The 16,017-nt window shown below is 41.0% G+C and overlaps 1 protein-coding gene across 1 annotated transcript; it reads right to left on the bottom strand.

The window, feature by feature from the left end:
- Positions 1–8,297: 8,297 nt before the first annotated feature.
- On the bottom strand, positions 8,298–10,500 carry LOC134216134 (transcription factor MafB). The gene has a single exon (XM_062695114.1). It carries the CDS (start codon positions 9,883–9,885, stop codon positions 8,728–8,730), a length of 1,158 nt encoding a protein of 385 aa, XP_062551098.1. The 5' UTR covers positions 9,886–10,500; the 3' UTR covers positions 8,298–8,727.
- Positions 10,501–16,017: the final 5,517 nt, after the last annotated feature.

Below are 16,017 nucleotides of genomic sequence, written 5' to 3'. Positions count from 1 at the left end.
GTCTGGCGGCTATACACATTCTTCATCAGCAACGGTACTGATCAAGTGAGGTTGTGTAAGCTATTTGCCAGTCGGTCGTCAAGCTCAGACCCGACCGCATTGCGTAGGCAAGAGCACGCAACTCAAGTTCAGTTCAATCAAAGGTAATTGCCTATGGATTGCGAGTGATTTGACTATGCGTCCAATTTGGGAATCTCGAGCTCGTTCAGTAGCCGCTAGGTTGCGAAGGCCGACGGAGGTCCTTCGTAGCTTAGTTGGTTAAAGCACCAGTCTAGCGTACTGTAGGGTCATGGGTTCGAGTCCCATCGAAGGGAAAGTGGTTACCTCCAATACATTTTCCAAATCAATATCTTCCACATAACGTACATATTCACATATGAGTTTTCATAACATTGTAAATTAACGTCCAAGTCGGGTGGTTTAATCCCCGGAAATAGGCAATTACCTTTGATTGAACCGAAATCATCATCATTATTTAAAATATGGCTAATATGGACCATCTTCACATAATCAGAATGCATTAGATTGATTTTAACATTGTTGGTTCAAACCTTCTAAAATAACCCGAAACATCAAAATTTTAAACATTTTTATTCAATTTAATATTTTGTACAAGGCTTACCACATGAAGATCTGATATCCCATGCCGTTAAAATCATTTTAAATAGCTTCCTTTTGTACTTTATAAGCTGACGGAGGGAGCTCTGCAAGTATCGTTTTACTGAGTATCCGGTATAGGGAGGTGTCCTGCGTTGAGGGATCTCCTCCTAAATAGTTAATGAGCCGCCTCACGAAGCGATCATTCACATACGGGGCGATTTCCATACATACTTCAAACTGCTCGTACTCAGTCAATTTACAACCAATTCAGTTGAAAATTTAGGAGGTTCATCAAAACAGCAAATGTTATCGTTCAAGCAGGGAGCGAAAAAGTCAAAATTTCAATTACTCTAAGCTCTAAGCAAATTAATTATTATCTTATGATCTGCTTTACGTAGTTTCCGTCGGGCGGTCGTATCTTGTATATAACCCTTCTGATTTTTTAGTATAGATCCTCTAGACAAATGACCTTTATGTGGTGAGTTATTTTTTAGATTGACAACCATATTTATTCTGCAGGGCGGTTTGTATGTTTTGACCTTCCTAAAAAAAAATTTATTGGCCATGCAAAATTTGAACAACTTTTAATAACAAATCAAATGCTTTCGTTTTTTCACAGCACAAAGCCATAAATATGCTTAGTGATCTGTACTGATGAAAATGTCAACGTTCCTCCATCAAAGTTTTATGATATTTGGATTTGAAGTTATTGCTTCAATATGGGGACACTTGATCCTCCGTTAGTCACCCATACAAAAATTTGACGAAAAAATTCAAAAAAATATAAATCTGTTTTTAGGCTTCTAATTTTTTGTCGATTTGACGGATTTGATGAAGACAGTGCGTGTTGGCTCTTGTTTCGGACAGCAGAACGATCGCGCGATTTGTCGAAATTTTGTGTTTTGCATTGCGCGGCCGGTAATAAAGTTAATTAGTTCAGTGCGAGTTGGCTCTGATTTCGGACGGCGGAACGATCGCGCGATTTGCCGAAATTTTGTTTTTTGCATTGCGCGGCCGGTAATAAAGTTAATTAGTTCGGTGCGTGTTGGCTCTTGTTTCGGACAGCAGAACGATCGCGCGATTTGCCGAAATTTTGTGTTTTGCATTGCGCGGCCGTCAGTGCCTGTTTTGTCGTGTTTCTGCTCAGTAGGCGGATGGTTCGCGCGGCCGAGTGAGTAAACAATTGGTGCGTGATCGGACGTGTTTCAGGTAGGATTTGGAACATTCGTAAAATCCGAGTTTTTGGTTCTGATTTTAATGTTCGGTGAATGAGTGTGCGGTTGAACATGTTTTGTATATAATGTGAAACATTTGTAAAATCCAGGTTACTTTGTCCTCCTTTGGACGGTTCGTAAGTAAATTGATGAATATACAGTCAAACCTCCATGAGTCGATATTGAAGGGACCATCGACTCATAGAAATATCGAGATGTAGAATAGAAAATCCTTGGAAAGCTCTTTGGAGGGACCATCACAGTAACCCAGAAAATATTTTTTAGTATGGAATAATTTGCTTCCATGAGTCGATATCGAGTCATAGAACATCGACTCATGGAGGTTTGACTGTATTTTATTATTTTTTCAGCATATACTGTTATTGACAAACGCTCTATATTGTCGAATAGAGCTCCCTATTATTCACCTTACCCACGAACACAAATTTTCCCTCCCGAGACATCTATGAAGGTAGTATGGGTTCCCTGCATCTTCACTAGTAGATGTTGTACTAACATTCCTTCCCTTCCTTCCGTGATTGTAAGGACGTGGCCAGGTATACAACTGCTACTGTATAGGAAAAGGTACTAATCCCAAGTACCAATTTGCGACAATATGCAGTAGATTGCTCAATTGAGCATTGTATAGCCACCCACGATTTGTACAATCACATATGCTATGCTACACACTTAACTCATTTCACAGTATTCGGTAAATTTTACCAAAATCTCAACAGCAGAACTGTTCGGTAATTATTTTACAGATTTTTTGTAATTTTTTCCATTGTCCAACTGTCAAAATAACCGAAAATCAGTAAAATTATTTACCGAACAGTTCTGCTGTTGAGATTTCGGTAAAATTTTACCGAATTCGGCGATTTATTTCAAGTGTGTATGCTATGCTATGCTATTTGACGGATTTGATGAAGAGTTGGCAGGAAAAATTATTTATTGAGTAGATCTCATAGAAAGGGGATTAAGTCTCCCCATATTTTAAAATTGCATGTGCTGTTGAATTCAATAACAAAAATCGTTCATGTATACGCACAGCAATTCGATAATTCCGCGTATTTTGAAGAGAAAATATTTAAAAAATCTGAGGGCACCTTTCTAATTTTATCAAAGCAAGTTCTTGGAGAGGGATCAATTTCCCCCGAATATTTTCAAAGTCGTTTTTTGACAGCATAAAGAGGAGAGCATCTACTTTCACGTGGTGGGTGTTTCAGAGATACTGATGAAAATAATGTTTCCTCATAGACACACCGTGTATCAATAACAACAATAATTTAAGGACTGTCACACATCAGTAAAGTTAAATACTATATTTCTTAGAGAGTCTGTGTGGAAATCGCGTATGTTTATTTATTTTTGGTTGTTATACATCGGAAATCAGAAAAGGGGATCAAGTCTACCCAGTCTCCCCTAGTTTGTTCAAATTTATTTCCACCCACACGCATATTCAATAAATCCATAGTTTTCATCCACAATAGAATTCATTTTAAACTAACAAGAGAAAGGTGACAATAAACTGCAGTTTACCGCGAGCTAGAGAAGGGGAAAATCTTAATCGAATTATTATTAACAGATCGTGGAGGCGCATGGTGCAACGTAGATAGGTGTGGAAAGGTGTGAAAGCGTTATCATTGGTGGAAATCTGTGAACCCAATCCTAAAGCGATAAATAGGCAAAGCGAAACAGGTACTCGTTAACATCTATTTCTCAGGATTTCTCCACACCTCATACTGAAATCAGGAAAACAATTACCGGAAAAATGCTCGTAAAACTTTGCAAGTCATTTGAGATTATATGAAAAATGTAATTTAACGGCAACGAAACATGTCTCTCACGAATGTTTAAACAAGAAAATATTTGTTTAATATTATTGTATCTCGTTGAAATGAAAATCATTCTATTTGTTCAAAGAAATCACAAAAAAAACGTAACCACGATTGTTGTTCGTGAACAAAATTCTGTCGCATTGTTGCCTTTCTTGTACAACAAAGTTGTACCGAAAGGCTATTATTTCACTCCAACATTGAACAAATATTTAAAATGAACAAATATTTAAACAATTGTGCTATCAAACAGACGTCCTTTAACAGGAACGTTCCGTAATTTAAATTGAAAAAAAAACTCAAATTAGACTCCGTGCATAGACCCAGCTAGAAGTGGTTCGCTTGAAGGCCAACGATGTTCAGTTCAGAAAAACACCTAAAGTATCTGATAAACTGAAAAATGTAGCACAAGCCTTGGCTGAAAGCATTTTTACGAAAGCCAGGATATTTATTTTTATTTATTTATTTATATTTATATATTTATTTTTATTATCAATTTATTTATTAAATCTACAGAACCGGACGGAATAGTTCCATCAATGCAATTTTTCAAAACGGTGATTTCGCCATTGATCGAGATTTTTAAAGCAAGTTTACTGTCTATAATCGCATATCTGTAACAATTGCATTTTGGTTGATGTTGTAAATCGTTTGTCAATCCTCCCCAAAAACCCAATCATTTCCAGCTTACTACAGATAAGCAAAATAGTAAAGCCTATTTTACTGTTGTGGGATTAAATGCAGTAAATTGAGCTTTCTGAACGATTCACATGCTTTTTGCAAAATGAACAAAAATGCGAGTGTTACAAATATGCGATCATGGGCAGTTTAAGACTCAACTATATTCCATCTGCTTGGAGACAAGTATAACTTATCTTTATACGCATCCTAAATCATACAGGCCCATTAGTCTTTCATCAGCTCTGTTGAAAACTATGGAACAGGTATTGAGTGGTTATACCAACTCAAATTACATGATCAAACATCTTCTGTCTAAGTTCCAGTTTGCCTACCAGTCAGGTAAGTTGACAATCATGGCACTTCTTACAGTGGTATCTAAGGTGGAAAAAGCTCTATTGGCAAAAAAGTAGTGCGTTGTTCGTTGAATATTGAAAGCGTTGTCGATAACGCTTCTTTATAGTTAATGGATTTTTATTCTCTATTTTTTATTTGGAGCAGGGAAAATCCCGCTTGATTAGAGCCTTCCTCAAACGAGCGCAAAACCTCCTCTTCTTTTAATATTAACAAAAATTACAATTAATTGCATATTATTCGGCAACTCGGCCGTACGAAAACCATTTTTTTTGTTAAATGCATATGCACAGGTAAGATATTTAACACGATTGGAGGCTTGGAACATAGAACTGCAAGTCACTAGGCTAGGTTGCGACAGGATAACTACCTTCTACATCCTATCAAAGCTGTTGCACCACCAACCAGCTGGGAATCGGCTTCATGGTTTTGGGCAAGATGCGCCAACGCATGATTGGGTGGCAGCCAATCAACGCAAGGATGTGCAAGCTGTGGATAAAAGGCCGTTTCCTCAGCTATAGCATCATCAACGTGCACTGCCCACATGAAGGGTGACCCGACGACGAGAAAGAAGCGTTCTACGCACAGCTGGAGCAGCCATACGACGGATGCCCACTGCGAGACGTCAAAATCGTCATCGCAACATGAACGCACAGGTAGGAAGGGAGGAAATGTATATACCGGTCATCGGACTGGATAGTCTGCACACCGTATCGAATGATTACAGCTAACGATGCATAAACTTCGCAGCCTCCCGCGGAATGGTAGTCCAAAGCACCTTTTTTTCCCGCAAAAATATCCACAAGGCCACATGGAGATTGCCTAACCAAGAAACGGAAAACAAACGGAACCTTCTTACGAACGAGCGTGAGGTGATCCAAAGGTGGCGGCAGCACTGCGAAGAGCACCTGAATGCCAATGTAGCAGACAACGGTGGGGATATGGTAATGAACCTGGGACAACGCGCGCAGAACATACGACTTCTGACTCCGAATCTCCAGGAAATCCAGGAGGAGATCGGCCGGCTGAAAAACAACAAAGCCCCTGGAGTTGACCAACTACCAAGAGAGCTGTTTAAATATGGTGGTGAGGCACTGGCTAGAGCGCTGCACTGGGTATTTACCAAGGTTTGGGAGGATGAGGTTCTGCCGCAGTAGTGGATGGAAGGTGTCGTGCGTCCCGTCTACAAAAAGGTCGAAAAGCTGGATTGTAGCAACTACCGCCCAACCACATTGCTGAACGCCGCCTACAAGGTACTCTCCCAAATTTTATACCGCCGACTAACACCAATCGCAAGAGAGTTTGTGGGGCAGTAACAGGCGGGATTTATGGGTGAACGAAGTACATGATAGGAAGAGGCTCAAGAGAGTACAACGTAAGCCACCCACCACGAGTTTTGTATTAGTGGTGACGAAATCGAGGTGGTTGAAGAATTCGTGTACTTGGGCTCACTGGTGACCTCCAACAACGATACCAGCAGAGAAATTCGGGACGCATCATGGCAGGAAATCGTACGTACTTTGGACGCTGGACTTAATCCAGCTCATTGCATTAAGTTGGTTTATTTAGTTTCGACACTCATCGGCTCCTCCTAGAACAAGTTTGTGCATCGTATACAGCAATATAACTTTGACCCACACAATCTTCCCGATTCCATTTAGCTTGACGACGGAAAGGGACACAAGTTTGTATAGTGCCAATTCCACTTATATCACTCATTGCTATCCCTGTTATCCTTCCATTTGAGATTATATGATGATTTAACTTAGCATGAAACGTGGATTATGATAGCCTTTGGTCGCATCTTCCCTCATCTGGTATATAGTCCAAATGGTTAGCGCGTCAGTCAAGAAGCGCCAAGCATGGAGGGTGTAGGTTTCAACACCCGTTCGGTCGATTTTTTTGTAAATTAGCTAAAGTTGACAAAGTATCCAGCATTCCACTCCTCACTGGGAGTGTAAAAATAGATTCAGTATACACACAACACATAACCGGTTATTATTTTCTCGTGGCCGGGTGCCCAATACAAGGGTCTGCCGTTGATTTAATACAATCTGTGCATATGTCGCAAATTATGGCAAATTGTAGGCGGAATTAATGCCTGATTGTAATAAAATGTTGCAGTCTTTGGTTTGGTGTACAAAAAGCCAGTAGTTCTCTACGGACACGAGACCTGGGCGATGCTCGTGGAGGACCAACGCGCACTGGGAGTTTTCGAAAAGAAAGTGCTGCGTATCATCCATGGTGGGGTGCAGATGGCTGACGGTACGTGATGGAGGCGAATGAACCACGAGATGCATCAGCTGTTGGGAGAACCATCCGTCGTTCGCACCGCGAAAATCGGAAGACTGCGGTGGGCCGGGCACGTAGCCAGAATGTCGGACAGCAATCCGGTGAAAATGGTTCTCGACAACGATCCGACGGGAACAAGAAAGCGAGGTGCACAGCGAGCAAGGTAGATCGATCTACTGGTGGACGATTGGGAACCCTCCGCAGACTGCGTGGTTGGCGACATGCAGCAATGGATCGAGCTGAATTGAGAAGACTTCTATGCACAATAAATACTTCTTCTTCCACTGGTATCACATTTTCCAACAAAGGACCCCAAAAGATAGCTGTTTCAGAGTTTAGTGTCAATATCTAAAACTACAAGGCTACTAGTAAGAGAATATTGAAAATAGACAATTTTTGCATAACATATTTTATGGATCATTTTCATGTTCCCAAGTTCCTTTTTTGTATTATTTTTTACATGATATCGATAATACAATGTGCACCCGATTTCGTTTACACACGGCCGTGGAAAAAACAAACTTTCTCATACAATTTTTTTGCAAAGTTGCTCCATTTTGAATGATTCGTCGAGAAATCATAAAACTTTTTTCAGACGGATTTTCGAATTTTGAACTGAGAACTTTTTTTTACACGGTGTAACATCCTAAGATGCATGTTAAAAGAAATTCTCTTTTGAGGGAAGAAAGGATAACACGTCTGACTCATGCGATGTACTCTATGCTTAAGGATGTCGATATCGCGAATTGAACTGAGCCACATTATGTATTGCTTTATAAGTCGCTTTACTGGTGAATGAAACAAAGCCTCAGAATTCCATTCTTTTAGTTCACTTGATCTGCTTCTCAAGATGATTATCACTTTTAAAATACTCTTTTCACATTCAGCAAATTAACCAACATAATTAAGTTATTCATTGAAAAAGCATTTTACTACTCTCCACATCCCACTGTACCACCGCAATACGTCCCCACTTGAAATGTGCGACCATTCCGAAAAACAATTTCCCGCGACGGCACGCGTCCGTCATTGTGGCACGATAACTGTCATCATAAACGAAGTGAACGACGAAGTGGGATACACTGATAATGAAAAACGACCTCAGCCATAAGCAATTACATTCAACAATCGCGTATATTGTTCGTTGTTTCCTGTTGTTACACTTTCGAGCCATGTTAGAGTGCAGAACGAATACTTCGGAAAACAAAGAAAAAACGACGATATAAACCCGATCGAAAAACACCTGATAGAGAAAACAAACAATCTGAAAACCAAGGAAGAAATGATAAGGACAAATGAAAGAAATTTTTAGGTAAATAAAAACATTTTTTTAATAAAATCTTTGTTTGTAACTTATTGCCTAGGAAACACATTTGTAACAAATTATTGCTTCAACTTAAGTTTGGCATCTTGACCTGTCAAGTTTACATAATCCATAGCCTGCTGTGTCTTCACGATTAATCCTTGAGTAGAATTACAAGCTTCGTATAAAGAGAGCCGCGGTTACATTTAGCTATCAGGGCACCTGGAGGGTGAGCACCTGTTAAGGAATGCCTCAGTTTTAAGTCTCTCTGGAAATAGTAACATTGCGCCCTGCACAGAACCAGTCTTTGCATCTATCTGAATATTTACATAACCGCCTAACAAGATGGCATTACCGTAACGTCCTTCGTATCTTGAGGGTTCGAAGTACCTACACTGTTGCATTAGGAAGCATAACGTCCGATCCACGGTTGTTGGCCTCCGATCTGACGTCATACGTAGTACTCGGGTGAGCTGGTGCTGTCGCTGAGGAGTTGTTGCTTGCTGGGCGGTACTCCTGTGCCATTCGTTTGACGAGCCGGCGGATGTTGGTGTGGCACCTGCTGTGGTTGCGAGTGCTGATGAGCTGCGGCCGCGGCAGCCAATGCTGCATGATCACGTAATTTGCTTTTCAATTCATCGCGTTCCTGCTTGATTAACGCCAGTTCCATTTTCATATGGTGCATTTCGCTTTGCAACTGGCGATTAGTGATTTCCAAATCGTGACGCTGTTGCAGACGCTTGGAGCGACAGTTTTGTGCGTATCCTCGGTTCTTCAGTGTGCGTCGTTTCTGTTTGAGACGAACTACTTGATCGCGTGGACAACCGTGCAGTCGCTTGTTGAGCTCCCGTACGGAGAGTGTCATGAGTAGATCATCGTTGATAAGGTCATCGCTGCTACCATGTGCGTAACAGCTGCCAGGACCATTTCTAGGCGAAGAGTTGGATCCTGTGGAGCTGACTGAATGGGGTCGGTTGGAATGCAGGTGAAGATGATGATGGGAGCCATGAATGGGATTTAGGTGATCTAGTTGACCATGATGATGATGTGGATATCCTCCGTGTGCTTGCATGTATTCTTTACGTTCCATCCAGTCCCCATCAGATAGTGAGAATTGATGCGATGGCCGTAGATCCAAAGGTTGTTCCATTCGCATTGTTTGTGGAACAATCATCATGTTTTCCATTTGATCAGGTTGAATGCGATTGGAGTAGTATGGATACGGTGCTGAGTTGGTATGATTTGGGGATCCAACTACTGGGGGCGTTTCTGGAGGTGTAGATGGGACACCTGCAATTGGAGGATTCAGCAAAACTGGCTGTCCATGGGTTGGATGAGGATAAAAGTCCGAATTAGGTGTGATCGAACTGACCTTGCGTTCCTCCACATGCCATGTTGTGCCATTGGCTTTCAACCGTATCGGAATAAACCCATTTTCATCTCCTGCTGCCGTCCAGACCTTGGCATTTCCGGCAGTAGGACTAATGTCTTCCCGTTTAACGTTAGTATCATCCAGGTGCTCCAGTACAAAATCTTGTATGTAATTATCTGCGAACGCTGGTTCCTCGAGATTCATTACTTTCGTAATGCGTTCTACCGGTAGTTTCATAAAACAAACTGTTGCAGTTACTCACGTCACAAAAACAAAGGTTTTTAAACCAAAGGAGAAAGCGGCACAAGGCTTTTGGAAGTTTCTCTCAACACCTTTTCAAAACATTAGACGACGGGGCCGCTGCACTAGTCTTCCGTATTTGTGCTCACTATTTACAAGCTAATGGATTTGCGGAAAACCTTCTCTAGCTTGCGTAATCCACCGGCAACTCAAAACATAAACACCACTTTGCCAAACACGTCTACCGGTCACAGTTCTAACATCCCACGTGGTTCTCTGTTCACCGTCTATCGCTGACTTGGCGCAATCTTATGCAAGCCTAATCACTGCACGAATTTTTTTTCCAATCTCGCTATAATCGTTTCATCTAGATTAATCAATAACACAACGCGTAAAAGTCGATGTACCGATCCACTTTCAAAAGCACTTGAACTTATCAATCTTTCCCCAAGTGATCTCGACGAATACTCGAATAATCGCGAAACCGCGTTCAATCGATGTGAACTCACCCGCGACTGGACGTGAAATAGATGAAAAATTGTGCAGCAAAATTCCCATAAAGGGCAGCAAGCAAATTCACCCTCCGTCGCCGCACGATCGGACGACGGCGGATGTCTATGCCTTTGGGGCCATAACATTCGACACATGCGCATCCTGGGCCATTGCCTCCGGTTCCGTCACGAAAGACAAAAAAGGAGAGCGACAGAAGCTGTTTATGCAAAGGCATTTCTCCGGCGGCGGCAAGCAGAAGTCACCGTTTGCTGTGAGGCAATGCTCTCTCTGAAATCAAAGCACACTCCGGTGTTCGACAATCACTTAGCAACGACGTCACTTGGTCGCGTAGGGGAAAGTGCGGCCAAATGTAAATTAGGATTCAAAAGTTAAGAATTTCATATTCGCAATATTTTTGCTCATAAGATTGATTCTTCCAATTTTAGCTTTTGTAGTAGTATAAGTATGCCTGATTCCTATTGAAAAGAACATTAGTTTTATTTATATTATAAAACTTGTAAGTATTTTCATCCAATATGTTAATCAGCAAGTTTCTGTACTTGAAGTACACCTCATATCTCATTGACACAAGAACTTGGTCGGTATGAAGATGGCCTCTCCCAATCTCAGTTTACCCACGTATCCCCTACCGAAACAGCATATAAAAGTGTGCACTGCCCTTGGAGAGAGGTGTGGCCTGGAGAAGCTTTATTTTTTTATTGGTGAGCTCCGCCTTCTTCGAGCAGGCGAAGCTTTCATCGCCTCTTGGTTCGGCGCATGAGCCGGTCTCAGTTTCCACCAACGAAAAGAGAGAACAAGTGCACCACCACTGCGGTCCATAGGAATGCGCGATGAGGGACTTAAAAACTAAAGAAATTCAATCCACTGGATTGCTACGATTGTCGCCCGAAAAGACCAATTTTCTGCGAGGGCCCGATACTTTTTGCAGTAGTTTCGAAATCTATTCGACAAAAGTGAAAGTTTATTTTTCTTCAACTAAAGCTCATCTATCGAACAGTGTCTGGTATGTTTCGGTTTGTTCAATATGTTGACAGAAAAAAATCTGAAGCCCCTCTCTTCAGAGCCAACAACTGGTACGTGACAGAATGGCCGCGAGCCGTTGGCGGTGAAGAGCCTTGCAACAATTTATTAATCGGCGTGTCCTTGCTGAGTCGTTGGTCCGCTATCTCCATCATCTGATACAGCAGCATCAGCAACAACAAAAATGTGGGTGATTTTGCTGGAGTTTTATGATACAAAATAAAATCGATAGAGATGTTGAGCTTTAACAAATTTGAAGTTCAATATTATGAATTAATTTTTCAAGCTTCAGATGAAAACAGTGATAAGGATTCATATTTTCCAAATTATAATTAATGGTCCAGTATGATGTCAGCCGAACGTTGAATGGCTAAAATCTTTGCTTCTTCTAAGCACTGTAAAAATTTTATGTTTTGATTCTCTACCAGAAACACGTTGGGAGTTGATGAGACGTGACTAAAATGTTCTAGACCTATATAGCCTAGAGTGTAAAGACACATTTGGATTCCCGGTATGGTCGATAGGATCTTTTGGATTGTAAACATTCTCGGCAAGTAAAAGTTTTCAGTTGACGGAAACAAGATAATGCAGTTCTTGAGTATAATTTTGCATAATTTTACTGTTGGCCTTTTTATATCATATTCATGATTATTAAAATGACCATTCTAGCACTCGAATGAGCTGCATGAAGTGATTTAAGTGCCATAATGAAAACCAAAAATTACAAGATTGCAATAGCTACATTTTGCTCAGTTGGCCTAGTTGGATAGTTGTGTAGTGTGTTATTTATGTCACGTAATTTAATATGAAATCATGATTTTTAACACTACGAATACCGTGATAAAATTACTAACGCGAACTACCGTGATCAGAAAACCATGGGAGCTTTTAACCGATTCTCATAATTCTAGGGATGCAAACAAATAAATAAATATCTTTCTTCTGAACATCCCTAACGACTCTCAAGTGGCATCTATATCGATATACAAATTTGAACGAAGAAATCTACGAAAACCCATGCCAATGGAAACCCGTCATGTTCATGCTAGTCCCTACACCTCACGCGAACGATTTGCAACTCGGTTATACCCAAATCAGATGTTATAGGTTTTCCAAGCTGTTCTGAAATCCCACGGGTATGATGATATACTCAGTTATACCCAAACCAGACATTCAAGGTTCTCCAAACTGTTCTGGAGTTTGGATTGAATGGTTTACTAGATCAACTGGACTCGATACGAATCTGACAGCAACCATTCATTTTCATACAGATCCATCGGGCCTCCGCGTATACTTTACATTTCAGTTTTTACATTTACTCAAACCAGCTGTTCTATATGTTCTCAAAATTGTTCTGGAGTTTAGATCAATTAGTCTACAAGGTAAACTGAGCCTTACTTGGTATTCATTGACTACGAAAAAGCTTTCGACCGTCTCAATCAAGAGAATATGTAGGGCGCCCTGAGACGCAAAGTGGTTCCTGAGAAAATCATCGGCCTTTTCGTGTAGAGTGCTGCACAATGGGGTCCTGCCCGACTCTATCCGGGTCGTAGCTAATGTGAGGCAAGGATGTATTCTATCACCGTTACCGTTCCTCATCGTAATCGATGAGATTCTGGTAGATGCGATTGACCGTGAACCAAACCGCGGGCTGTTATGGCAGCCTATAACCATGGAGCACCTAAACGACTTCGAATTGGCTGATGTCGTTGCACTCCTCGCGCAACGGCGCTCTGATATGCAGAGTAAGCTCAACGACCTTGCCGGACGCTCCTACTCGGCAGGTTTAGTCATCAACGTCAAGAAAACCAAATCGTTGGATGTAGACACGGTGACTCCTTCCAGTTTCACAGTAGCCGGGCAACCAGTGGAGAATGTTAAAAGCTTCCAATATCTTGGTAGCCAAATGGCGTCAGACGGCGATACCAAGATCGACATAGGCGCACGGATCAAGAAAGCAAGGGCTGCCTTTGCGAGTTTAAAAAATATTTGAAAAACAGGCAGATAAGTGAACGCACCAAAATACGAATTTTCAACTCTAACGTGAAATCTGTGCTGTTATACGCTAGCGAAACATGGTGTGTATCAGTGGAGTACACTCAACGGCTGCAGGTGTTCATTAACAGATGCCTGCGGTATATAATTCGGGCCTGGTGGCCTCACAACTGGATCTCAAACAACGAGCTCCATCGTCGTTGTCACCAGAGGCCGATAGTAACAGAAATTTGGGATCGGAAGTGGGGCTGGGTCGGCCACACTCTACGTAGGGGCGGAAACGAAATCTGTAAACAAGCATTAGACTGGAACCCAGCGGAACATCGCAGCAGAGGCAGACCCAGAGGCTCATGGCGGCGAAGCCTCAATAAAGAAATAAAAGAAGTCGACCGAAATCTAACCTGGCAACAGGTTAAAGCGATAGCCGGGCCTCGCTCAGGATGGCGATCTTTCAAGTCGGCCCTTTGTACCTCCAGAGGTGTACAGAATCTATAAGTAAGTTAAAAGTAAACTGAGCCCGATATAAACCTGATGGCAACTAGCCTTGGGCCTCCGCGTATATTCAGTAGCTAAGTTATTCCGGAATTAGATGTTCCAGATTCTCCAAACTGATTGGGAGTTTGGATCAATTGGTCTACCAGGACAACTCGATTCAAATGTGACAGCAACTAGTCCTGTCCACAGAGCTCCCTTCGCGTATATTGTGCAACTCAGTTATATCCAAATGTTCTACGTTCTCCAAACTATTCTGCAATTTGGATCAATTGATCTACATGGTCCCCAGCCTCCTTACTACAAAGGACCGCGCAGCAATTTTAAACTGTTGAAGCGGGTCGCAGTATATTTGCAACATTTGTTTTTTTTATTTCGTATTGAATTTTAAAGCATAATACAAAATAGTATTTATATCTATTTTATATTTGTACAATTTTCTTGTAATTTACTTGTAAAGATCTTACATTCTACAGATTTTATTGTCGTAGCTAGCTTTTAGTTGATGTTATTAGATACTTTTGCTATTTTTTTTTGTTCGGGATGAACCCCTACGTCCATTTAAGGGCACTCCTCACGGAATCCAATTTCTAAAGTACTCGCGTTTTTAAGGGCACACCATTCGATACGGAAGCAACTCACAACTGTAATTTTTATTTTTTCAGCTTTGTTGCGCCGTGAAAAAATAGAAATGACAGTTGTGCGTTACTTCCGTATCGAGTGAAGTGTCGTTGAAAACGTGAGTACTTTGAAATTTGGATTCCGTGAGGAGTGCCCTTAATTAAACTTTTGTAGTATACCCGTGTCATTTGTTTAGTGCATGTCTTTCTGCTCCATTTCTATTGAGAAGAAACGAAGTAGTCGCTTTTTTATTCAGTAATTTCTCAAACTTAATGTGAGGCCTCTTTAGATTAAGGTACCGCTATTTATATCCTTCAAGCAATGGCTTATACCAACTCTCAAAGGCGCGCCCCCAGTTTCGGCATTAACAATAAGTGGGATAATAATAATTTTGACCATGCATCGATACTGAACTTCAAACATATTTTTGCTTCTTCTTATGAGTTCCGAATTCGAACCGAAGACAAAACATGTATAAGAACTGGGCATATGCGAAGTTGTTAGATTCTTATGCAAAAAATGTAAGCTCTCAAACAAAAATTGTTAGAAAATCTTACAAAATTGTTAGATTCTTATACAATACTTGTATAAGAATTTAACAATTTCGCATAGGGTAACGATGGTATTTTGGACATCTGAATATATTTTGGGCTTTTTGCTATATTTTCTTCAATTTGTTACATAAATATGGTTAGAAACGTGAATATGAAAGATACTAAACAGACACATGATTCCTATTTAATTAAAGAAAGACAAGTAGAAAAATATGCAAAATATAGCCAAAAGTCCAAAATATATTCAGATGTCCAAAATACATCATTTACCCTATGCCCAGTTCTTATACAGGTTTTGGTAGCTTCTTATACAGAATTGTTAGAAAATCTAACATCCGCCGGTTGGGTGTACAGATATCTGATTTCATTACATTTGGCATTTCGAAATTTCACCTTTACGCAGAGCTCTAATCAGTCAGAGGGTTTAGCAGATCCACCAAATTCGTATCCGCTTCTTTCCTAATTAATCAGCTCTGGAGCTTGGAGATTCATGTCGTCGGCTTCGAAACCAGCCTAAGATTGAGTTACGTTTTTATAATTTACTCCATTGACTCCATCCAAAAGGCGCAAAAGATGGGTTATCTAATAGCAAATTATAGTCGTTCCATACTCTTCCGACCATTACTCATAAGTATTAACAAGAATAGTAAGAACTAGAGCACAGTGTGGTAGATCTTACTCCATAATGCACCACCAAAAAGGTGTCCACCCAGCATTACAGACTCCGTTAACTGCCTTGCTAATTGTTTCACTCCCCAGGCCATTCATCCCCTCGGCACGGGTCGCCTAACACCTTGGGATTCGGGGTTAGGGAGGTCAAATTGTCAGCTTCAGTGTTGTACCGAGCCTGGCGATATGACCGAATTTACACCGTTAGGCACTACTTCAGAGTATCCATATCCCAGCGTAACGGCTTCATAATGTTAATGTTGTG

This window comes from Armigeres subalbatus, chromosome 2 (genome assembly GCF_024139115.2).
Source record: "Armigeres subalbatus isolate Guangzhou_Male chromosome 2, GZ_Asu_2, whole genome shotgun sequence".
NCBI lineage: Eukaryota > Metazoa > Arthropoda > Insecta > Diptera > Culicidae > Armigeres > Armigeres subalbatus.
The sequence above is the reverse complement of the archived record's forward strand: the minus strand, read 5'-3'. Positions and strand labels throughout refer to the sequence as shown.

Coding starts and splice junctions, on each gene's coding strand:
- LOC134216134 (XM_062695114.1), bottom strand. CDS start 9,885: ATGAAACTACCGGTAGAACGCATTACGAAAGTAATGAATCTCGAGGAA.